The sequence below is a fragment of the Rhinolophus sinicus genome, linkage group LG13, assembly GCF_036562045.2.
Source record: "Rhinolophus sinicus isolate RSC01 linkage group LG13, ASM3656204v1, whole genome shotgun sequence".
Lineage (NCBI taxonomy): Eukaryota > Metazoa > Chordata > Mammalia > Chiroptera > Rhinolophidae > Rhinolophus > Rhinolophus sinicus.
The window spans coordinates 16,730,055-16,754,736 of NC_133762.1; the positions used below are offsets into that span (position 1 = coordinate 16,730,055).

At 55.4% G+C, this 24,682-nt stretch overlaps 1 protein-coding gene across 6 annotated transcripts in view; it reads right to left on the minus strand.

Annotated features, from left to right (window-relative positions):
• Nucleotides 1–5,464: 5,464 nt before the first annotated feature.
• Nucleotides 5,465–24,682, minus strand: part of DNAJC5 (DnaJ heat shock protein family (Hsp40) member C5) — a 31,451-nt gene continuing 12,233 nt past the window's right edge. For 2 of the 6 annotated variants that reach the window (XM_074317628.1, XM_074317631.1), the window contains exons 2-6: nucleotides 11,186–11,209; nucleotides 10,857–10,974; nucleotides 9,855–10,068; nucleotides 9,185–9,356; nucleotides 5,465–8,759 (exon numbers count right to left, since the gene is read on the minus strand). In XM_074317628.1, the coding sequence (XP_074173729.1) occupies nucleotides 8,656–8,759; nucleotides 9,185–9,356; nucleotides 9,855–10,068; nucleotides 10,857–10,963 (597 nt within the window). In that variant the 5' untranslated portion in view covers nucleotides 10,964–10,974; nucleotides 11,186–11,209 and the 3' untranslated portion in view covers nucleotides 5,465–8,655. Of the gene's footprint in view, nucleotides 8,760–9,028; nucleotides 9,104–9,184; nucleotides 9,357–9,854; nucleotides 10,069–10,856; nucleotides 10,975–11,185; nucleotides 11,210–19,332; nucleotides 19,542–24,682 lie in introns of all 6 variants that reach the window. The other 4 variants (XR_012491206.1, XR_012491207.1, XM_074317630.1 and 1 more) reach the window with 4 other exon arrangements.

The window sequence follows — 24,682 nt, forward strand, 5'->3', positions numbered from 1 at the left end:
GTTGTGACTGATGAGCTGGGGGGTGACTGGTGTTCTGCCTGGGACCCGGGCTTGGGGAGGAGGCCCCAAGGCTGCCAGCTGTTTAGCTGTCTGTCTCAGTCCTCACCAGGCCGCCATGGACAGGGGTGGAGTCCAGGTGCCTGGCCTCTGCTGACTGGTGGTCAGGACAGGCTTTCCTTGCAGTCCAGGCTCGGCCAGATTTAGGAGAGGGCAGAGTGAGGGCCCGCGGCTCCTGGCTCTGCTACGTGGGCTCCTTGGTGGCCACCTGGCCTGGACCTAGGACACTGGCTCTCAGAAGAGACGTCATCCAAAGCCACTCCCCACCCCACCACGGGTTTGTATCATCAGGAGGCCGAGCGGAAATCGGTGTGTGGGCGGCTGGAGGAGGGCGTGATGAGCTGGTCCTGGCCCCTGGCTGGCCACAGGAGTCCCAGTTGCAGGAGGTGACCAGGGTCTCAGTGGCCCAGCCATGCCTTTCAAGGCCAGAAGCCCATGTCCAGCCCTGCCCTCTGCTCCTGGGCTTGATGGGGAGGCTCCTGCAGCCCCTCACATGGCCAGTGGCTGGTAGGCCCGCCTGTGAGAGGTGTGCATGGTGCAGGTGGGCTGGCAGGTACCCATCTCCCCCTTCTGCTGCCCTCCAGCCCTGGCTCTGGCCTCTTTCTTGCCCTCCTGGTCTCCTTGGTCTCACCCCTCCCCAAAGGCCATGTCATGGAAAAGCTTGTCATGGGCGGAGACAGGAAGTCACTGGGGGGGGCAGACCAAGGGCGGCAGATAAAGGCGGGAGGCTTGTCCACAGAGTGGCCAGGCACCAGGGACAGAGGACTGACTCGGCCCAGAAGTCAGCAGGAGGGCTTCTCCCCATCATGGTGAGTGGATCCCTCTCCCATGTCTGCAGGGTCCCCCTTCATTCACTCACTCATTCATTCACTCTTTGTGCTATGTGTTGGAACCTGGAGGCTGCCCCAGGCCTGGCCCTGCTCAGCAGGTGCGAGGGCGCCATGAGGCAGGGAAGATGCCATTTTGTCCAGCCAGGTCTTCCTAGATGAGGACGGGGGCAACCAGCTGCTGAGGAGCCTGGCTGGGCTGAGTCATTCCCGGGTGGGCCTGCCAGAGTCCAGCTGAGGCTGACAAGCTCCCACACACGCACACATGTGCACCAACACCCACACACGTCTCATGCAGCAGCACAGAGCACGTCCAGACATGCGGGCACATGTGTGTGAGAGGAGCCAGCTGTCCCTACCCCACCCAGCCACTGGCTCTTGGGGACGGATGGCCTCTGCCCTCCTCTTGAGGGTCAGTGGGGGCCTAGAGCAGAGCCTGGAGGCAGGTCTGAACCAGAGGCCCTGCCTTCTCCGGCTGGGGTCCCCTCATCAGTGGCAGCTCAGGGACGCCAGGCCACAGGGTAGGGGACCTCTTCAGCCCATTTCCTGCCAGGGTTCTGTGGGGCGGTCTCTGGGGTGCCAATGAGAGGAGGGGCAATTCCTCTGGCGCTTGGGAGCCTCCCAGCCCCAGAAACAGACTTCACCGGAGCAGTGCTTTGCACAGCTGTTGGGCACGAGGGATTCCAGTCTGAGGAGCCTTGGGTGGAGCCCTCCAGGGCTGACAGGCTGACTGGAGGCTGGGAGCTCCTGTGCTGCCTTTCTGGGCATCTGTGGGGCCGGGGGTGGAGGGCACATGGAGGAGAGAGGGGCGCTGCGAGGATGGGGCCGCAGCTGGGAGGGGGAGAGGTGGGTGGGATGCAGACCTGGAGCCCCCTCCCCGTACTTGCCCGGAAGCTCCTGTGACTTAGGGTGAGGGTCTCCGAGGGGAACCCATCCGCTGAGGGCTCCACCACCTGCCCCTGGGCAGCACCTCCAGGACTGTCCAACCTGAGAATGGTGTCTCCAGGGTCAATCTCAGGTTCGTCAGCCCGTGAGGTGTTCCCCCTTCCCCAGCAGTGGCAGCCATAGGGCGAGTGGGAAAGGAAGCCTGGGGCTTCCTTCTGGGCCGGAGGCTGGGGTCCAGACCCAGCATTAGGCACGTGTTTGTCACGCTGACTCAGCAGCTCCTGCGTGCCCACTGCACATGTCAGCAGGAGGGTCTGGAGGGCTGGATGGACCTGGGAAAGGACCCGGCCCGTGTGGTGCCTCGCCGGGGCCACCTGGAGTCAGGGGGCATCCCACGAGGCGCCTGGATTCCTGGGCCCTGGGCCAGGCCTGTGGCCGGAGGCTGGGGCTTTCAGGCTGTCCAAGGTCAAGTTGAGAGTTTGAGGGGAGCAGGAGTGGAGGGGCAGGCAGTTCTGAGGTGAAGGGAATCGGGCAGCAGGCAGCAGGTGGATTTGGGCTGTGCTTGGGTTAGAGGGTGCGAATGGGACAATTCACACACAGGTTGCAGGGACCCATGTCTGTGACCCCACAGGATGGAGCCTTGAGGAGGGACTCCAGTGGTGACATCTGCTGGGCTGACCACCTTGTGGGTGGGGATTGGTCCAGGCGTGGGTCTCCTGGCTCATCTGGTCACCACCCGGTTTCCAGGTGGGGGCCAAGAATGGCCCTGGTGCCACATGGCTGGGGGTGGGATGGGCTCTGGCTCTGACCCTCCAGCATGCATGTCCCTGACCAAGCTGGCTGGGGGACATGGAGGGGCCTTCTGGGGTGGAGGGAGACACTGGAGAAAGTGTCCCTGCCATTCCCCGAGTTCTGGGGAATCCGCAGCTGAAATGGGGTGCCCAACAGGATTCGATCTGGGTGGGAGCAAGGGGTCCCTCTGAAGCAGGGTGTCCACCACTCCTCTGGGAGTTGGAGTTGGGGAGGAACGGGGGCGCAGGCTGGGAATAGGCGGCCCCACCACCAGAACCGGAAGGCGCCGGGTCTCTCGCTGTGGTGACCCGGGCGAGGGGCCCAGGGCACTGCAGCTGCCGCCCGGCTGGCCGCCTCCAGACCCCGCGGCCCGCGCGCCCTAGGGAGCCAGGTCGCATGCTGACGTTATTGAGCAAGAAGTCATCCTATGGCCTTGGCGCCCTGGGTCCCCAGGCCCCTGCCTGTCCCCACCGCGGTGACACATGACTGCGACGGCTACTTGCCGGTCGTCCCCTCCAGCTTTTTGAATAAACTGCTCACGTGGTGACGCCAGTTGGCGTAGTCCGCGGGGGACAGGAGGGGCATCTGATGCCGGACCTGGGGCACTGTTTCCGGGTGGTTTGTCCCAGGAAGCCCCCGCGGACCTGGGGTCTCAGCGCGGGAGAGCACACACGACGCGGGGCGGGGGTGGGGAGCCGGCTTCGGGCAGGCCCCGCACCTCCAGGCAGACCACGCCCCGTGCGCCCCAACGCGGTCCCTGGTCGCGCTTTTGGCAGGCGGTGGGGCGCCAGGCGGACCTTGGGAACGCCCCGAGGCGCTCTTCAGCCGGGTCCGCGGCCCTGGACACCGTGCGGCGGGGTGGCCCGCTGTTAACTTGGGTTCTCTGTAAGGACCCCACGTGGGAAATACTGAAGATAAGCGTCGTGCTCCCTAACTAAGCAAATCAAGAACACACAATAAGGAAAAGCGTCTGAGGACGCGAAGCCTGGGAGCGAGGAGGGGAGGGGCCTGCGAGCCGCTGGGGACCCCAAGGCCACTCCGCCAGGCAGTTCCGGGGGACTTCAGCTCAGTGCTCAGCGACCGCAGCGCGCATGCGCGCCTAGGGGAGGGGCGCTCCACTCCCAGAGGTTCCCCACCAGCAAGGCCGGCAGGACTCGTGGTCCCGTCCGAGGTGGTCCGGCCGCTGTGCGGGCAGCCGCAGTAGACCTACACGTCACCTGGATCCACGAGAAAACACACTAAAGGGAGACCCATCCGTAGGTGGCGTTAGGGCCATGTGACATTTTAAAACTCAATGACGAGGCGGCCCCAGTGGCTCAGGTGGTCGGAGCGCTCCTGTCGCTGAGCTCGCTGGTCCCATTCACACGAGTCATTGAGCTGCGCCCTCTACAGCTAAGATTGTGAACAACGGCTGGACCTGGAGCTGGGCTGCCTGAGCGGCCGCCGCACTGCGGACAGTCAGCCGGGAAGCGCCAGGCCCACACCACCAGCCTGGGCCAGGGAGCTGGGACCTACACAACTGGACTGAGAAGCAATGGCTTCAACCGGAGTTGGCGTGGGAGGAGGGGAAAAGAAAAGAAAAAAATGCCTATTAAAAAAACACAAACCTCAATGACATGTATTTACAGACGCTGACTCCGGTACGCAGGGCTTAAAACCCCAGAAGGCTAGTGGCCACGCTGGGAGGGAAAACGGGCTGGGAGAGGCTCAACGGGTTTGCGGTCCTTTCCCCTTTAATGAAAATCTTAAATCAAACTCCTGATTTCTTACGTCCACATTGTTTCAAGGTATTTGTTACATTTCTTAGTATTTTTATGCTGCCTTAATTTTTCCAGAGTATTTTTACACTGCCCTGAGTTACCACCAAGGTCACAGAAGGAAGACCAGGCACCTCTGGGAGGCATCGGTGTGAAGGGACGTTCACCTAAACAGTGTGGAAGGGGACGCGTGTGGCCTGGGTTTCTGGAGGCGGCTGCTGCTGACAACCCCCGGGCCTCCTGCTTCAGGGTGGCCCCTCCGTCCTCATGCCAGGGTCTGGATGCCCAAGCCTCACGTCAGTGCCAGCAACACTGGCAGGGCCCCACCTCACCTGCCTGGGAGCAGACCTAAGAGCATGACCGGACGCAAGCCCCCGCGTCCCACACACCTTCCTCCAAAAAACGGGCACAAAGGTGCGGCACCGGGCTCCCCCCTCCCGCCCCACCATTAGGTGGCAGGGGAGGGACCCCGGGGACTGACTGCTGCTGGGCCAGGTAGGAGGCTGAGCCCTACCCAGGAGATGCCCTTCACAGTGCTGGGTCACCGCCAGCTTGGAGATGACCCAGAAAGGCAGGCGTGGTGTCCAGGTACGAGGATGCCCTGGGTGGGGCAGGCAGGGGACAAGCCCGGGAAGCCTGCCCTGAGCAGTCAGGACGAGAGGTTGACACCCAAGGGTCAAAGGAGAGCACAGGCCCAGTCGTGACAGCCACTGTCCTGAGCGCACGGCAGCCACTGTCCTGGGAGGGGAGGGGCTGGCTGGCCTGCACCAGGCGTCCTCTGCCACCCCACCCCCGGCCTTGCAGTGCCGGCTGATGGGCCTGCTGTCCAGACATCAGCGGCCTGGCTCCTCAGGCTGGATGGTCACTACCCAGCAGCAGGAAGGAGGGTGCTGCTGTCTGGAGGGAGGGGCAGTGCTGTTGGCCACCGCCTTGCCTGGACATATCCCAGGGGGGCTGCAGACCCCACAGACTGAGCTGCCCTTGGCTTACGGGTTTCACAGCTCACACGTTCCTTCTTCACTCCTGTGAATATTGAGGAAATGAGGGGAGGGGCGTCTGTCCACACTTGGAGCAGGAAGGTAGGAGTGAGGTCCCAGCCCCTCAGTGTGAGACCTGCAGGGATCGTTAAGTAAGACACACACCTGGTCCGCAGTGAAAACATTTATTTTACAAGTTATCTTTAAGTCAACATTCAGACATACAAGACGGAGGTCACCATGGGAAACCACCGTCACCTCCAGCCTGCCCTTCGGTGCGCACGTGGATGGTCGGGTTCCAGTCACAGGACAAAACTGGGCATGGACGACGGCTTTCCATGCATTTACACTTAAGTTCTTAAAAACAATGCAAATATACTTCACTGTCAACTGCCTCCCTCACTTAGAGCAAAACACAACCGTACTTCCCAGTGAAACCGTCTACCGAAAGGTGCCGCCTGCAGGACCCACCCTCGGGCCGACCGGTGTGTGGCCAGGACAGAGACCCATTTAGAATGCAGCTTTGTCACTGATTGTACCTGATGCTTACAAAGTTGGTTTAAAGTTTCAAGGGAGGAGAGGGTTTCTAGCCACCTCCTAGATGTCACATGGGGACACTCACCACCCTGGCAGCTCTGGTACCCGACCCTGGCAGGGGCGTTCCCTGCAGTGCCCTCAGGCGCCAGACCCGGCCATCCGAACAAACCGGGCACACGGCAGGGTCCGCTTTCCCTTCCGTGCTCCCAGTGAAGGTCTCAGGGACCCCGCTCCCACCCAGCTCGCCCGCCAAGGAGCCAGAGGCCATTGTGGGGCCCGCGCGCACACACACGCACACACGGGACACGGCTGCAGCCACAGCACACGCCCCACCGTGCTTGTAAGGGCTATAAAATGGAGCTTCACCAATTCCACAGGAGGATGGGTCACAACCAAAGTAACAAAAAACAAAACGTCAGTCCTGTGTCACGTGGGTTCACAGCTCAGAACATGGGAAAGGAATGAGGTCCCTGGCAGGACGTGCCGAGAGCCAGGGAAGGACAGAAACGGCACCCAGCGCTGCCCGCCTGCCGCTGCCTGGGTGTGCGCCCGGACAGCTAGGAAGGCGCAACACACTGAGGGCCACATCAGACGCAATTTGAAACGCGAAGGAAGCTGGAGAGGAAGACAGGAGCACATCACTGAGCAGAGAAGCAAACCTACCTGCAGCGGCCATCGCCTGCCCTGCGCCACACATGGCCAGTGCTGCCTGGCCCGTAGGCACACTGGTCTGGTGCCCGGCAAGCCCTGCTCTTGGCAAAACGAGGGGGCTTCGTCGTGTACCGACACCAGCACTGGCCACATGTGGCCCTGACTCTGGGAGCCCCAAGTGAAGCTGAGCCCCCCCTTTAGCACACCAACGGGGTGCGTCTCCAGACACCTCTACTTAGCAGGGAAACTGAGCACGTGAGAGAAGGAAATGCGCCTAGGGGTCTGGTCCTGAAGCAGGACGGGGGTCTGAAACTGACCCAGTGAAACTGCAAAGTGTTCTGGGGTACCAGGCCATCACCCTAGGGGGGCCCGTGTGTCTAGCAAAGGATCAACAGCTCCTGTAACTGGAAGACACCCAGCGACACGTGATGGGCCTTGGCTGGGCTGAGGCCAGGCCCAGGGACAGCACAGCCACTGCAAGATTGAAGCCGGGTTCTTGGCCATTCTGGGGGAAAAGAACTCATTTCCTAAGGTATTCCCAGAAACATCACAAAGGTTGCCTACGGCCTACAGCTCAGGCTGAATCCCGCAGCTGCCATGCTGGGTGGCAGAGAAAACGCCCCCGTCTCGTCTCTTCCCTTGTGCCAAACAATGAATTTCATATCCTTTTATGAGTCCTGATGTCAGCAAATTGTTTCTAATTTCGCATCACAGCGCACAGCTCCCCTCTCACCGAATGTCTCCAGGATCCTTTTCACGGGCAGAAAACAAACCCAGCGGGACCAAACAGCCTGCAAGAGCACTCGGCCGGGCGCACTGCTTTCAGAGCGTCCGTTCTGTCCTGACATTGCTGTGTTGATCAGCCACATCCTGGCCACACGACCTGCCCTCTGCACGGCCCTGGGTGAGCAGGCGAGGGCAGCGGGTGAGGACAGTGGCTTCAGGAACGTGTTTTGGTCCCTCTGAGCCAGGGAACTGCCCCCGCACAGCTTCTCCAGCTCATCCTTTTCTCCTGGAAACCCAGGGACGCTCAGCAGCAGCCGTCAGGTTTGTGCTGCAGAAACCAGGCCCACTTGGGCCGCTCGGGTCTCCAGTGGCTAGCCTGGGCCCAGCAGGGCTGCACCACATGCAGTCTGCTGGCACGGGCACATCATAACCCACGTTTCTTCAGTCCCCGCAGCAGGGACACCCCCTACAAGGTCTGGGACACAGTTAAGACAGACGACTTCTGCAGTTCACAGAAGGTGCTGCTCGCGACAGTGGTCAGGGGGCCCGTGGTCTGGCTGCTGGCTAACAAGCCCAAGGGCACTAGGGCTCCCCGGACCCGACCTCGCTCGGCCAGAGTGTGCCCTTGGTCCTTCTGGTCCTCCCCCAGGGACCTGAGGACCCAGTTCTGCCAGAAGCATCCACGAGGCCGAAGGGAGCATCTAAAGGAAGGGGGTGGGCAGGAACATCGGGGGGCCGAGGGGGGCCGTGCAGCTGTGCACCACCAGCAACCTGGATTCCCAGTCCCTCTGACTATGACTAATTGGGCCGCTGCTACTGCTTGTGGTTCTGAGGTCCACAAGAGATTACAAAGAGGCCAGGTAGGCCTGAAGGAATGTGGAGGGTGATGCAGAGAAGGGGGGGCCCTGTCTGTCCAGCTCGTGGCCTGAGGGACCACTTGAAGGACAGGAGCTGTGGGTCCCTGGGACGTGGGGACTCAGGCCAGACACAGGCAGAGCACGTGGTCTCAGCAAACTCACCCGCGGGAAGAACCCCGCCACACGGCCACGCACACGAGACGAACAGGTCCTGTGCAAACTGTCCTCGCTGCCAACACTGGGCGCTGGGGGGCCGTGCCCGTGGCCACACTGCAGGGACGGCCCCCACTGCGGCCCCAGGGATACCAGGGAGGGGCAGCCTTGGGGGCTCCAGCGTCTGGCCAGGGCGGCCACACTGCACCCGGCTCGCAGCACAGACAGACATGGAGCGTGACCCCGTACATGCTTAGAAAGGAGACACAGAAGACGACGACGTAGCTAAACGGCTGTAAATACGGCATGCTACGCGCTTCACGTGGCGGGGGTCGGGGGACCCGGCGCAGTGGCCCCCCCACGCTGGGACTACAGTTCATGATCCTAAGGTGACGAGGCCGGTGCGGGCGTCTCCCCGTCACGGCTGCTCCTGCGCTTAATTGAACCCGTCGGTGTGGTAGCTGGGGTGGGAGTCGGCCGTGAGCTGGGTGGTCTCTGTGGCAGACGCTGGCTGTATGACAATCGGCGTGTCTGTGGCCTCTGAAAAGCAACCACACGCGTGTTCATTGGACGAGGACGGCTGCCTCGCCGTCCGGCCCCTGACAGCACGTCCTCCGGTGACAACACTCCGTCGCCTGGTTCCTCTACTGGGCCAGAGGTTGCGGGACAAGCGCTCGGAGGGGAGAGGCTGTGCGCTGACCGCCACCCAGCACGCCTTCCTGTCAGTCACCGCCAGCCCGTGGCCCCGCCCCCTCGGTACTACGGCTACCACAGTGAAGGCGGGGACGGCCCTGTGCGTCTGCTTTTACCTCTGGTGTCCACGTTCACACCTCAACAGTCCCAGCTGCCACCACACACACTCCCGGCACAGTGTCAGTGCCCTCCTGTTTGACAAGACAGGTGGACACCGTTGAGGGCCCGCGCTGGCGGCGCCCCACGCACGACGCGGCCCGGCTCGCACTCACCGCGCTCGTCCGACTGCAGCTGTGCCTCCAGGTCCTCGGGGGACACGTAGAAGTCGCCGTCCTCGGCCTCCGGCGCCCTGGGCTTGCAGCGCCCACAGCAGCAGTTGAAGCAGCAACACAAGCAGCAGCAGCAGTAGCAGCAGGTCAGCAGCCCGCACACGACAAACAGGGCCTGCAGGGGGAGGAGGGGCCTGCATGGCGGCTCTGCGCAGAGCAGGGCTGGCCGACCACCTGGGGGACAGGGATGGCAGCGAGCGGAGGGGCCAGAGGCGGGAGGACGACAGTTTAGAAAGGTACGGTGGGCTTCCTATGCCCAGCGCTGTGCCAGCGGGCACAGCCTCGGCCTGACATGGGGTGGGCGCGTAAGATAAAGGAGGAATGTTAAAAAAGAAAAGACAACACGGGAATACGGCAAAGGCTTCTCAGGTGAGACTTCCAATGAGTGTTCCCAGCAATGGAACAAAACACCCCCACCGCGCCAGGCTGCGTCCTCGCTCTACCTTCTGGAGAACTGACGGTGACCGAGCGTGAGAACGGTGCTGACACGCTGGCACTGTGCACTAGGAGTGTTACGGGATGACGCAGGACGAGGACAAAGGCCGCCGTGGCCCAGAGCCATGGCGCACGGCCCGGGACGCCCCGCGAGAGCCCCGACGGCTGCAGCCCTCACCTTGGCCCACCAGCTGGACAGCACGAAGTAGGTATTGACGTTCTCCTCCCCGAACTGCTCGGCCACGTACAGCCCCAGCGAGCCGTACTTGTCGTAGATGTTCCGCTTGGTGGCGTCCGTCAGGATGGCGTGGGCGTTGTTGATCTCCTTGAACTTGTCCGCGGCCTCGGGATTGTCAGGGTTCTTGTCAGGGTGATACTTCAAGGCAAGTTTCCTGCAAACCAAAGCCATGCCGTGCCTTGTCTTCACGTCCATCCACTGGACAGAGGGCCAGCGCAGACACAACTGCCCAGGACCAGCACACGCCACAGCTTTCCACAGAATTCAAGAATGTCAGGGTCAAAAGAAATCTCTGCAGTCATTTCAGGCCAAAGCTCCCGCCCCATCCATGCACAGGGGAGACGCCGGCCTGGCCCAGCCTGCAGTGGGTCACCCGGGAGCTTCCCACAGCGCCAGGCAAACCCGAGCGCCAGCGTCTAGTGTCTGGCCTGGCAGCTGACTGCACATTTCCTAAATGAAGCGAAAAGCAAGGCGAGGGCACTAGAACGCCTGAACGTGCGTTTGTCAGTCCACAGTGCAGAGAACATAGAGGAAATCCAGCTGAGGCGTCTGGACTAGTGATGGTGTGTCTCTTACAGCTCAGTCAATGGAACCCCATGTAAGGGGCACGTCCCTCAAGTTCAATGGGAAGGCGACAGCACTGCCACTGCAGCGACGCCCTGCAGCCCCCCTGCCCAGCTCACACCTGTTCCCCACAGAGCTGTCCACTCCAGTGCACACAGTCTGCAGCAACTACAAGTGCTATGTGCTGTTGCCAAGAAAACAGGAGTATATGTAACAGGTTTAAGCTACAATGGAACACACCACACATGCAAAGATGCAACATTCCAGTGAAATGCAGTTAGTGGTTCTTGGTCAGTGCAAAGCAAACCACACGGGGCACGACAGGCCCCCGGGAGGGGCACAGCTCTGACAGGCCCCCGGGAGGGGCACAGCTCTTACCGGTAGGACTTTTTGATGTCATCTGAGGTCGCATTCTTGTCCAGCCCGAGCACATGGTACAGTGACTCCCCTGAGGTAGACAGGGAGCGCTGTCTCTGGTCCGCCATGGCAGGGTGATCTACAAGGGAAGTAAAGGAAACATCAAAGAGTGAAGGTAAAAACTGCAGCCACAGAGCTGACGGGCTTTACTCCACGCGACGGTTCAAAGCACAAAGTCACAGGGCTGTTTGTGGGACCATAATGTAGAGACGGGGCACCCACATGTGAGGCGGGGCCCGACTGTGCATGTGGCCTGCCCCAAAGAGGCTGTAAAAATTACGTGCACTTACTGTCATCCCTATGGCAGCCTCCAGCTAAAAAGCGATGAGAGAAATGAAGAGATTGTCAGAATGGATAAATACGCAAGACCCGACCATATGCATCTACAAGAGATACACTTCAGACAGAGCCTGAGAACACAGGAAGACAGAATTAAAGGGAGACACAGACAAGCCTCACAGCTATGAAAATCTTAATACCCCTCTCAGAAAGTGACACCCCCCCAAAAAAAAACAGACCAGGAAAAACACTGACAATCTGAAGAACATAATCAACCATGACCTAACTGATACTTACATGACATCCAACATCTTAAAAACCACCAAGACAAACTACATAATGAACCTTAAGACAAGTTTCAACACATTTAAATGGTTTGAAGTCATACAGTATGTTACCTGACCTTAACAGAATTAGGTTAGAAACCCAATAAACAGTAAGGTATCTATGAAAACCTCAAGTATTTAATATTAAACAACACACTTCCAAGTGACAGGTAGCTCAAAGAAGAAATCGCAAGGGGAATTAGAAAATATTTTAAATTAAATAACAACAAAACACAACATATTAATCAAGACCTGAAGTCCAAGCTATAAAGCAGCAGGGAAAACCCAAAAGAAATGAAAGGAAGGAAATAATAAAGAGCAGAAATCAACAAAATAGAAAACAGACAGATTGTAATAAAGCCAACGGTTGGTTCTTTGAAAACAACAAAATTGATAAATAACTGGCCAGACTGATAAAGGGAAAAAAAGGAACAAAACTTAGCAGCACAAGGAAAGAAAGGAAGAGGGCTCCTCGCTAGTCCCTACAGGAAAGAAGACAGTGAGACAAGATGATGGACAACTTGACGCCAAGAAATCAGACCAAATGAACAGATACCTTGAATAACACGATTTACCAGAAACGAACACAGGATCAAACAGAAAATCTCAGCAGCCCTAGGGTCATTAACAATCAAATCAGGAATAGAAAACTCCAGGCCCAGAAGGTTTTTCTACTAAATAATATCAAGGAAAAGTGACATCAATGTTAGACAAACTTTTTCAAAAACAAAGGCGGGACTTTTACCAACTTGTTTTTGGAGCCAGTACAACCCTAACTCAAACCTGACAAAGACATTATCAAAATAAATCCCTCACAAACATCGATGCAAAAATACTTAACAAAGTATTAGCAAATGGAATTTAACAAGATACAAAAAGTTATATAAACCATGACCCAGCAGAAATTATCCCAGGAATGCAAGCTTGATTTAACATTTCAAAACAATCAATGCAATTCACTATTTTAATAGAACAAGTGAGATAAACCACATGGTCACCTCAAAGATTCATAAAAGCATTTGGTAAAATCCAACACCAAGTCATGATTTTAAGAATTCTCATCGTATTGGGAATAAAAGGGAACTCTCAGTCTGAACGGGCAGCTAAGCAAACACCTACAGCTAACACGCATGTGCTCAGTCGGGAAACTCTGAATGCTTTTTTCTCTTAAGACCAGACTCTGACAAGGATGCTCCCTCTTGGCACCTCCACTCAACACTGTTCCTGGGCTCCTGAAAATGCAACAAAGACTAAAAAGTCCCACTTCCGGTCAAGATGGCAGAGATTTTAAACAAACACAGACATAAACGTGTCCCTATTCAGATGACTTGGCTGTGTACCTAGAAAATCCTAAGGAACCTACAAAAAACCCAACTAGAATAAGTCACAGGAAACAAGTGTAATATTTAAAATAACCTATTTTTCTTTGACAGCAGTAAAACAACTGCAAAATTTTATTGCAGAAGTCCCCCCATCTTGATCTCACTTTCTGCAGTTCCAGTCAACCGCAGTTCAAAAATGTCGCACAGAAAATTCCAGAAACAAACAATTCATAAGTGTTCAATTGCGTGCCCTTCTGAGTAGCGTGACGAAATCTGACGCCGTCCCGCTCTGACCCGCAGGACGTGCATCATCCCTTTGTTCAAAGCATCCGCGCTGCCTCTGCTCCCGCCCATCAGTCACTCAGCCATCTCGGTGATCAGATGGCCTGTCCCAGTACTGGTTGTGTTCAGGTCCCCTCATTTTACTTCATAATGGCCACAAAGCCATTCACATACCTTTTATTACAGCGCATTGTTGTAACTGCTCTGCTTTATTATTAGTTACTGTTGTTAACCCCTTACGGGACCTACTTTATAAGTTAACCTTCATCACAGGTGTGTATGTACAGAAAAAACAAAGTGTGTGTATAGAGCATTCGGTACTGTCTACCATGTCAGGTAGCCACTGGGGGTCTTGGACGTGACCTCCATGCACAAGGAGGGGCTGCTGTATGTATACATTTCACCCACAGCAGCGTCCAAAGCCAGAGTATCATTTAGGAGTAACACTTAACAAAAGACGTACAAGACCACACACTGAAAACTATGTGCTGCGGAGAGAAATGAAAGGTCTAAGAAGGAAGCGAGATTCACCAGACTCATGGATTAGGAGACTCAGATGGTTACGATACAATTCTCTCCAAATTAACCTACAGATTCAATGTAAGCTTCAGGCGTTTTTGTAGAAAAATGACAAACTGGCTTCAAAATTTGTAGGGCAATACAACGGGCTTCCATTAGCCCAGTAACGTTAATAAAAGAACAAAGCTGGAAGACTTAGCCTACCTGATTTCAAGACACACCGTCAGCCTGTGCTGCTTGGTCCTGATGAAAAGGCAGGCACAGAACGAGGGCACACTCCTGTTACATACACCTGAAAGGGGACTCAGGGCCACAACACATGAAAACATACACAACTCAATTATTAAGACAAAAAAATCCCCGAATTTAGAAACATGGGCAAAAGATGTGGCTGCTTCAAAAGCTACCTAGATGGTCAACAGGACGTGAGAAGATGCTCATCATCATTGAAAAACACAACTGAACGGAGACACCGTCACACATCTCCTAGAGGAGCCGGTATGAGAGATGGGTCACAGCAAGTGCGGGTGGGGATGGGAACCAGCACCAAGTCTCGTCGGCGCGGAGAATGTGCAACCCTTTTAGAAAACCGTTTGCTGGGACTTAAAAGTTAACACCACACGACCCAGCAATTAATTCCACTGCTGGCATGGCGCTTACCTGCAATAATGAGAACTTACGTCCACACACAGACTGGTACACAAATGTTCGGACAGTTTTATTCACAGCAGCCGAGTCTGCAAAGAACCCAAATGTCCACCAACAAGTGAGGGGCTGCACCAAAGGGACATGCTCGGCACAAAGAGCGCAAGCTGCCAACACACATGCCAGGGCAGCTCTCACAGCACCTTGCCCAGTGCCGGGGCCGGACCTCCCTCAGGAACACGGACGAGTGCTTACACGAGCTCCGTCCCGCCCGCAAACACAAAGCAACCTCCAGAAGGCAGATGAATGGGTGTCGAGTGTGGGGGCAGAGAACACGTGGATTACCAAGGGCCCAAGGCAACTCTCGCAACTGTTTGGCACACACCTGCCATGCGGGACCCAGCAGTTCCACTCCCAGGTAATTTATCCAAGAGAAAAGAAAATATGTTCATACAAAAACCTGTACACAAACGTTCACAGCAGCTTCATTTGTAATAGCCCCAAACTGGAATCAGTCTGGATGCCATCAACTGAATGGTACACATATACCACTTACTACTGCTCTGCAAATCACACAGAACAACGTGGATGAGTGTGGAGGGAATTACGCTGAGCAGATAAAAACCAACCCCAAAGGTCAATATGGCACAGTTCCACTTATGTAACGTTTTTGAAATGATCAAATTCTAGACCTGTAAGACAGATTAGACTGGTGTTTGCCAGGGGGTAGCGATGGGAGGTGAGTGTGACTGTAAAAGACATCACGAGGGTCCCTGTGCGGTTGGAAACGCTTAATATGGTGACTCTAGTGGTGAACACACAAACCAGCGTGCGTGCATGCATGCGTGTACACACACACACACGTAAAAGACAACTGGGGAAATCGGAGAAGACCAGTCGATCGTACCACACCAGCAGCCTGGCTGTGAGATTAAACTAGTTTTGCAGAATGTCACCCCTGGGGGAACAGGCAGTGTCTGTGTACTTTCTTACAACTACATGTGAACCTGTAATTATCTCAATTAAAATTGAAATTAACAGCTAATTACTGGACCAATTCAAGGTTACTGGGTCAGTTTAGACCATGAAAATAAGTCTGAACTACAGATAACGCAACATATTGGTATCAGCAGCAAAGGCCAGATGTAAAATCACTGGCAACACCAAAAGGCACACACTGTCTAAAGCTGTGACTTGCTAAAGGAGCGTTCCCATTGCTTCACGTTAGCAAACACTAACAGGCTGCCTTTCCAGGAAGTACGTGGGGTACAGCTTCGCGGTCATGCCCCTCGGAGGGAGGCTCCAGATCTCGCAAATCTGTCTGCATCTGTGAGAGGAGCGGTGGGCGGGCCAAGGCCCAGGAGCCGCCCAGCTGCACCGCTCACTGGCAGCCGGCACGGAGGGCAGCCACCCGAAAGGTAGGGGACGGACGTAACGTTTACACTCATCACTGACCAAGTCGATGTGTTCATAACCACCAAAACTCAGAAGCAACCAAGATGTCCTTCAGTAGGTGAATGATAAACTGCGTCCATCCAGACAGTGGAATATTACTCAGCACTAACAAGAAATGAGCCGCCGGGCCATGAAAAGACACGGAGGAACCTTAAATGCACATGACTAAGTGAGAGAAGCCTGAAAAGGCTGCACCCGTGTGATTCCAACTACACAACCTCCTGGAAAAGGTACAACTATAGGGACAGTGAGTGACAGATCACGGGTCGCCAGGGGTTAGGGGACAGGGAAGGATTAATGGACGGAACACAGAGGAATTTTAGGGCAGTGAAACTATCTCGTATGACACTAGAACGGTGGATACCTGTGATCATACAGTGTCCAAACCCACAGAACGTGCGACAGCGAGAGGGACGCTCGTGCAAACTACGGCCTTGGTTAATGACAATGAATCAACATGGCATCACTGACCATAGCAACGCAGTAACGCAAGATGTTAGTTGGTAATGGGCGAAACTCTGGGGTGGGGGGACTACATGGGAACTCGTGTACATTCCATGCAATTTTTCTGTAAACCTAAAACTGCTCTACAAAATTGTCTACCAATTAAAAAACAAAATACAAAAAACAGCTGGTGACCCCAGAGGAAAAGTGGCAAACAAACTTCTGAAGCCCTCAGAGCTGGAAGTGGTGCAGAAAAGGAGCGTGGAAGGGTGAGGATCCTTGGAGATGGCCGCTCCGCAGCAAGGTCTGAACTGAGCAGATGGGCGCAAGCATGGGGCTGACGTGGCCGGAGGCCGAAGCAGGGACCACACGATACAGTTCAGGAAGGATCTTAGGAGAACCAGCACAGAGAAAAGAGGAAATCTTTTCCAGCAGGAGTCGGAAAGGCAAAGAACACAGCCAACTAAGAAAACCAGTCAATTCAAACCAAAACAAGAGCTGAGAGAAGAGTCAAGTGTGCAAACTGAGGCCCCGTCAAGCATCGAGGTCACACTTGAACATTCCAGTCAAAACTGAGAACTTCCCCAAACCAAAAAACGTTTCAAATTCTAAACAGAAAAGATTTTCGGCCTAGAGTTCTATTATCAACCTCGTGTAATGCTGAAAGAACACATAAGCGCAAGAGCTTGGGGAAAGCGCTGACAGCCAATCTAATGAAGGGGAACTCAAGAAAGAGAACACGGGGTAAGAGCGCTGGTGGCTACCAGGGCGGGTGAGGGGTGGCCCACACTCCTGCAGAGGCCCACGCCTTTCCCCACACCCAATCACAACCCACACTGCAGATGGGACAGACGACAGGACGCTCACAGCAGACAGCAGGATGTGCCGGGGCCCCAACTCCCTCCGGTGCTCACCTTGGCCGCTGGACTGGGTCCCTGCGTGTGGCAGTCCACAGGGGTCAGGCCCCCCCCCACCTCAGGACACAGGTATGATGGCAATATCACAGGTGAAGAGACGAAGCACAGACAGGTGAAGTCAGGACCTGAACCCAAACAGCCCAGGGACACCAGCCAGGTTAAGTCGCTGGGTAGTGACGTGTGGCTGGGGGCAGGAAACAACGAAGTCGCATGACCACGAGAGTTGATGGAGGTGAGGGTTCTAGGCCCAGTTTTGAAAGCCTGGCTGTGACCTTGGGCATGTCCTTCCTCACCTGCCGATGGAGAGGAGAACACTCACCCCGGGGGCTGGGCTGGCAGAGAGCCAGAGACCTGTGGGACGCAGCAGCCGTTCTGCGGGTGGTGACGAAGGGGCGGGCCTGGCCAGCACCCCACCAGCAGGTGTCGCCCCATTTCGTCCATGACAGAGCACCACAGAGGTGCACGCTCAGCTGCTGCCCACTAGGCTGGTGTTTCGCTCCGCAGGAGCTGTTCTGGACCAGTACAAACTGGACGAAGCACTTTCTATGCTCAGACACTCAATGCCTACTGCATAGTGGGCTGCTGGACCCCACCCACGGGACAATGTCTGCTCTATAAGAGACCGACCTAAGACATCTAGAGGCAGCTGGCCACGTCACCTGCCTGACGACAGCCAGCAGACATGGGACTCTAAATGGTGACGCAGCAGAAGCTGGGTGAGTGCGCCCGCCCCACGTCACGGTGCTGGTGGCCACCACCACGCCCTCCTCTCAGGCCGCCCGAGAAGAACCACCACACACTGGCCTGGCTCCAGGTAAGGCCCGTCTTGGTTCACGACCACCTTCTTAGCAGGTACGGATCACAGACTTGCAAAACCTTAGAAATAAGTTTCTTAGCTCCAGTGACTTGCCAGCCACACCCTGAAGGCTAATACTTGCTTAATGAAGACGTAGCTCCCCAAATCCAGAGAGCGAACACCGAGGTATCATCCCAAGTCACTGTGCGTGGCGTCCCCTGCCCAAACTGAGCAGATCGAGCCTGTCACACTCAGCGCCAGGACACAGCGAGGGACGTTCAAACACCTGTGACTCAGGAATGTCACAACCAGGAAAGTTCCCCACAGACAGAGGAGCACACGAACATTCCCGTGGATGTGAGAGCTTATGAAACCAGAGCTTCTAGAAAAAACCGATCTGGTGCTACAATCCAGCCAGTGAAGATGCGAACCAAAAGGAGGCAGTGACATGGAAACCAGGGTAACAGGGCCGCAGGCAGGCCTGAGCCCCCGGGGACGTCAGAACCAGGGTGAAGGACTGTGGGAGCTCTGGCGACAAAGCCCAACGCAAAGGTCACAAACCTGGAAGGGACACGGGAAGTGTGGGTGTGCAGAGTCCCCACCGCCCAGCAGGTGGTGATCCTGGGACCGGGGACGATGGCTCCCTCGAGAAGGGTGGAGGTTTGCTGGTGGCGAGAGCAGCAATTCCGGCCTGTCACCTCGACAGAAACTTCTGTTTGCCAAATTCAAGGGAAATGAAACAAATGCTCCTCTTTAAAATACTGCACGAAGGTGACTGGTAGGGAAGTATCTGGCCATCTGGTTGTTTCTGGCAGGGACCAGGGACCAGAGGGGAAAAGACTTCCTCTTTGTTGAACACCATTTCTTTACCTGTTTCTATGCCACTCCTTGATTTTTCAAATCACGGTCTTCTCTATGCTTTTCTGTACTGCTAGAATTTTTATAAATTTATGTATCATTTTGATAAAACCACAAAGCTGTCATTCTGAGAAAGTGAGTGGCCACAAGGCCTTGTCTACCTGTGTGTCCAGGTGTGTGCGCCCTCCCCAGAGGCTCCTTTTACAACAAGTCACTTCCTAGATGGCTTTCGTGAGCAGCTAGCCTGTAACCACACTGAGAAAGAACCCCAGCCTACCTGGCCACCAATGTCCCTGCAGCCCAGGGTCTGGAGCTCAGCCCTGCGTGCTCACTTGCCAGCAAACAGTCCCTTGACATCAGAACTCCAGAGAAAGCTGTTCATTTGGAGTCTGCCTGTTTCGGCCACTGGCCCATCAAAAGGACCTAGACGGAGGGTCCAGTCAACCTGGGTCTGGCAGCCCCAAATTCTTCTAAGCATCGGCAAACATCCGAACGTGGCCTCCCTCTCAATCTAATTCCAAAGCGTTTGGACTTTTCCGAGTGAAAGACCAACCCTCCTTATATTTTAATGAAACAACTGACACATTTACTTACCAAAGCCAAGTACACCAACACAAGAAAAGAGCAGGCTAGATACAGCAGTCAGCACAAACTTTACACTTAGGTTTACTTTGGTGCCATCTCCAAAGTGCTATTGACTTCAGAGCAGGCGCTGGCCAGCTTTCTGTACCGGGAAGACAGTAAGTTCTTCAGTCTTGTGGGCCAGACAGTCTGTTGCCTGTCCGCAGTCCCCACCTCTGCCTCTGAAACACGAAAGTGCCCAACATGTAAGAGAATGGGGCACAGCTGTGATCCAACACAACCGGACTCAATTCCAGGAGCAGGCATAGCACCTAGAGGTCATATAATGGTTCTCCTGGGAATATGTCAGAAGTTGGGTCTTACAGGCGCCCACGTACGCTTACGTACGATAGACAGGAAGGCGTGGCGTGTGACTTGCTTAGTCCTCAAAATTAACTTTGCACAAATACAAAACAAACATGCAGGCACACACTGAGGGATGTAAGGAAGAGATGTCCTGAATATACATTTTTAATCAAGACGGCAAAATTCAAAGCCATGTGTTGCCACACAGAACAACGAGGCCAGAGGGCAGCAAGGCACCGCTGTTCACATAAAAACCGCTGGGAAAGCTGTGTGACAGGTGAGGGCATTTTTCACAGACACCATCCGAGGGTGCTCAGCGTCACTCCTCACCAGTTAGCTCACTCTTTTCCCCGGCAGTGTACCTGACAAGGCAGCATACAGCAAGCAGAGACATTTAAGCCGGAAGACAAATTCAAAAGCCACAGAACAGATACCACTGCAAAGAAACACAGTGCTGTCACGCCGCCATCTGAGGACCCTCTATGGGGGGGCTGGGAGCTGCCGCCTCACCCAGCAGGTCCCCTGACTGCCTGACAGCACAGCAGTGGAGGCCACCACGGCTCACACCAGACACACACCACAACACATTCCGAGGCTTCCGACTGGCATGGTAACGCGATTATCAGGTGTGGGAACAGCGACCCTCATCGGCAAGCCAAAGGTCACAGAAACAAAGTCCCCTGTTCTGCATGGACTCAGGGGACAGTCTGCTGACTTCCCTGCTCCTGTGACCACCAGGAGCCACGCGTCACAGCACAGCGACTGTGCAACACTGTCCCTACGGGACCGTGGGGATGAAGACGATCCCCCTTGTGTTGCTGGGGCTTCAGGGGCTGTAACTTCATTCACAAGACAGTCTTCCCATGTGGCATCTGTCATTTCTCCGCCAGACGCTGGGAGCTCTGTGGTGAGCAGCACAGCCAACACCTGACGATGGGGAGAGGGCCTGGTGGAGGACACCTGAAACCAGGCGAAGAGAGCCCCAAAGACTTACTTTGATGGGGACAGGCAAGAGGCAGTTTGTTCATGGCTTAAGGTCACTCTGGCTGCAGGTACAGAACGCATGTGAAGAAAATCACACCAGGCACAGCAGACTCTAACTGCTGAAAACCAAAGACCAAGAGAAAATCCTGACAACAGAGAAATGGACATGTTCCATGGGGACCATCATTTTCACCACACTCTCCTCATCGGAGGTCACGGAAGGCAGGGAGCATGTCTTTAAAGAGCTGAAATAAAAAAACCTGTCAAACCAGAATTCTATTTCCGGAAAACACATCCCTCAGAAACAATGGAGAAACAGAACATTTCCAGATAAACAGGAACTAACACAACCCTCACAAAGACCTAAAACACAAGCAATGCCAAGAGTTACCTGGGCTGGAGGGAAATGATAGCAGACAGAAACCGGCACCTTCGGGAAAGACAAGACCGTGGAAACGGTAGGCACCTCGGGAAAGGGTACCTTTCCTCCTTTTGATTTCAGTTGTGGAAAGCCAAAGCGACCGACCCTGGCTTGTGGGTCTGGGATGCAGGTAAGACCAGACACACAGGGCGTCTGTAGGAAAGGAGAGCGGGCGGCAGGGCCCTGCGTGGCTTGAGGTTCCACCTCCGATGGCATCCTGCCATCTTAGCTCGAGGGCAGGAGGCCTGGGAGGCGGGTCCGTGCTGCACGGGACACTCCTCCCCGTGGAGAGGGTAACACACCAGCACAAGCAGAAACGCTAGACACAAAACGGTCCCGTGTGTGTAAAGACGAGGCGGAGGAAAAGGAATGTCGTGACAAGGCAGTGAGGAGCCTGCTGGGTGACAGGGACTCGGTCACACCTTCACGAGGACACACAGACCAAAAGGGGGCGGTTCAGTCACATCTGTGCGCTGCCCTGTGCGCCAGTCCTACTCACGGAAAAGAAAAAGCGGCTGTCGCCCTCAGGTTACGCGCACAGAGCGGGTCTGCAGGACAGGCCGCCTGCCTGGGGCCACACTGCCACCGGGACACAGCCACAGCCAGGCTCAGCACAGGCTGTAACCCTAAGCTAAACACCAGCCTTTCAAGAAAAAAAAGAGCTGCTATGAACACTATTCAAATGGCTATTTTATATGTCAAGTCAGAGATGAAACAAATGCCGTCCAAGCACAGAAATCACTCCATTTCCACGCTCTTCCCAGTTAGCATTCTTGTTAGAAACTAACCGTCGCAGGCAGCACGCACCTTTAACTTTATGCTCAGCTGGAATCGTCTTGTAACTGGACAGATTTAAATCCCACGGAAGGCCAAGTGAGAGAGACAGTTAAGAAGAGAAAGGAATAATGAAGTTTTGTGAGGTTTTTAAATCATTAAAGGCAACTCCTGAAGTTATCATCTTCTTAATACTTTATTTTCCTAATTTTCTGAAACGAACAGGTATACCTTAATGATTAGAAGAAATAAACATTTTTCCAATGCAGGAAAAAAAGATCATCTGAAAAATACTACCCTACACACTGTAGTTTGCAGAACTACCTGGTGACTGTCCTCAGCTTCCAGTGTGGGCTGCTTTCATTTTCTTGTCATCTGCCTTCTTCAGTTTCCCCAACACCTGCTGGAACCGCAGGCACCTGGCTCCCAGCGGAGCACGCGGTGCGCAGGCCCCAGGGAGTGCCAGGGGACCCGGCTGTGCCCTGCACCAGCCTGCAGCCCAGGGCAGCCCAACGCTCCTGAGCTGGTGGCGCGTCTGCAGCTGAACCCCGCACGGTCAGCTGTCCTCCCGTTTCCTTGGGGCGATAAGCAGAGTGTACACCAGCTGCTGCCTGAAGCAGTGCCTCACCACTCTGTTTTCCCGAAGCTGTTTCAAGCGGTTTTAACTAAATTTCAAAGGCACTTCTGAGGCCCACGTCAAGCTCTGGCGAGCAGGCCCGTCTCCGTGAACTGCACTTGTGCCACCACAGGTCTGTCCCCAGGCCACATTCCCGGAGGGTCAAGCCCTGCCCTCAGGCTGCACCTTCCTCAGTGACATCGATCTCTGAAAACAAAAGGCCATGTTCTGCACACGTGTGGTGCAGCCTGCCGTGCTGCCACCAAGAGCAGTGGGGCCGGCCCAGGCCGCCGGACCAGCCGGCACACACAGGCTGTGGCGCAGCCATGAGCTCCAGACCGGCAGTCGCCAAGCATGGGCGGGAGGGCTTCCTGGAAGACGCAGGCCTCTTTGTGCTGCTGCCGGGGCATCTGTGAAGCACAGCCCTGCTCCCGCACCACCCCACTGGCCGCAGCCGTCACAGCTCCCCGGCCGGCCCTACACGGCCCTTTGGGAAGCAGGGGACGCCCACTGGCCTACGGAATGACAGGTGGACCACTGACTCGCAGGCACAGGCAGTGCTGTCACGAGTCCTCTGGCTCCTGAAGCCCTGCTCCCTTCACGTGGGGAACTCCTACCCAGACCTGGGAACCCCGCAGAGCACCTGGCCCGGGCCACCTCTGCTGGCCGCAGCTCCGACGTCCGGGCCTGGAGCGCGAAGCACATGCCGTGTGTCCCGCTCCGGCCTCCAAGCTGGACATTCGGCCGTGAACAAGTGAGTGCAGCACACAGGGCCCCACTGATGCCCCTCGGAAAACGGGGACCTTCAGGGAGAGCAGGGGCGCTGACTCTGTGCCTCCAGGTGTTTTGTTTAAAGAGCTGCTGCTGAATGGGACCTACTGTTGGGCGATGTCACCTGCTAGCTTCACAGAACAGATCTGGAAATATCTTAAAAGGGTTGTTCGTTCTGCTTTTAATATTTTATTACGTAGTATTTATGCCCAGAAAGGACTATATGGAACACGTAAGTCATGATCCATAGTGACAAGATAAATACCGTGACCCCCCTTCCATTGACAAACTAGAAAATGACCAACACCTTGGAGCTTCTTCCTGTGTTCTCCCGTGTACCTCACCCTGAATTATTTACCCCCTCGCTTTAAAAATTACCTCGTGCTTCTCCCTCAACACTATTTTAGTTTTAATTTTTTGAGCTTAAAAAAAGGTCTAAGACTGGGTGGCCCTCTGCGGCCGTCAGGTCCACCCCCACTGCCGGCTGCGGCTGTAACGCACTCATTTCCAGCACAGGACAGACAAGCCCCCGCGGTGAGGTCACCACGACTCATCACTGCACTCGTGTCGGCGGGCGCTCGGCTCTGCTCTTTCAGTGCTGCCCTGACACCCCCAAGAGATCCCCGCTGTACGAGTTTCTGGAGGGCAGTGCCAGAAACACAGGGTGGGGAGCGGCTGGCGTACCTGGGTGAGGGGCAGGGCTAGACAGTGGGGGACTTACAGCAACGGAAAATAAACACAGGAGACGTGTTCGGCGTCTTCCCTCATTTGGCAAATTCAAGTTCAGACTACAGCAATTGAAAAATAAAACAAAGGGAGGGAGGAAGGGAAACTGCGAGACATCACTACACACCGATCAGAACTGCTTTAAAAATAACCAGCAACACGAGTGGGGTGAACTATGCACGCCTAGAACCCTCAGCACGGGGGATGCCGAATGTGGCGGCCACACTGGAACAGTCTGGAAGTTTCTCATAAAGTTGAGAGCAGACTCATCACACGGCCCAGAACCGCACGCCTAAGCATTTATCCAAGAGAAACGAAAACAGATGTTCACGGAAAACCTGCTGTGGACACGTGTAACCGCCAAACCCAGAAGCAACGTGTGTGTCCTTGCGAATGACACGATGGACAAAGGACGCGGCCACCCACGCCACCCGCGTGACTCGCAACACCACCACGCTGAGCGTCAGACAGCCTCAAAGGCACGGGTGCTGGGTCCACATTCGTGGCAGAGCGGGGGAAGCACATGCCAGGGCAGGCGTGTAGGCAGGGCGCCCCACATCCTGAGTTGGCGAGGCCACCCGATCTGTACGCTACACCTCAGAGAACTAACCACACCACAAAAAGGGTCAATTTTACCGAATGTTTATTTGAAAGTAAGAGAAGAAAAAAATCTGGGTTTGCATGTTTTGTCTGTGACTTAGTTTTCTAGTTAGTCATTTTTATTG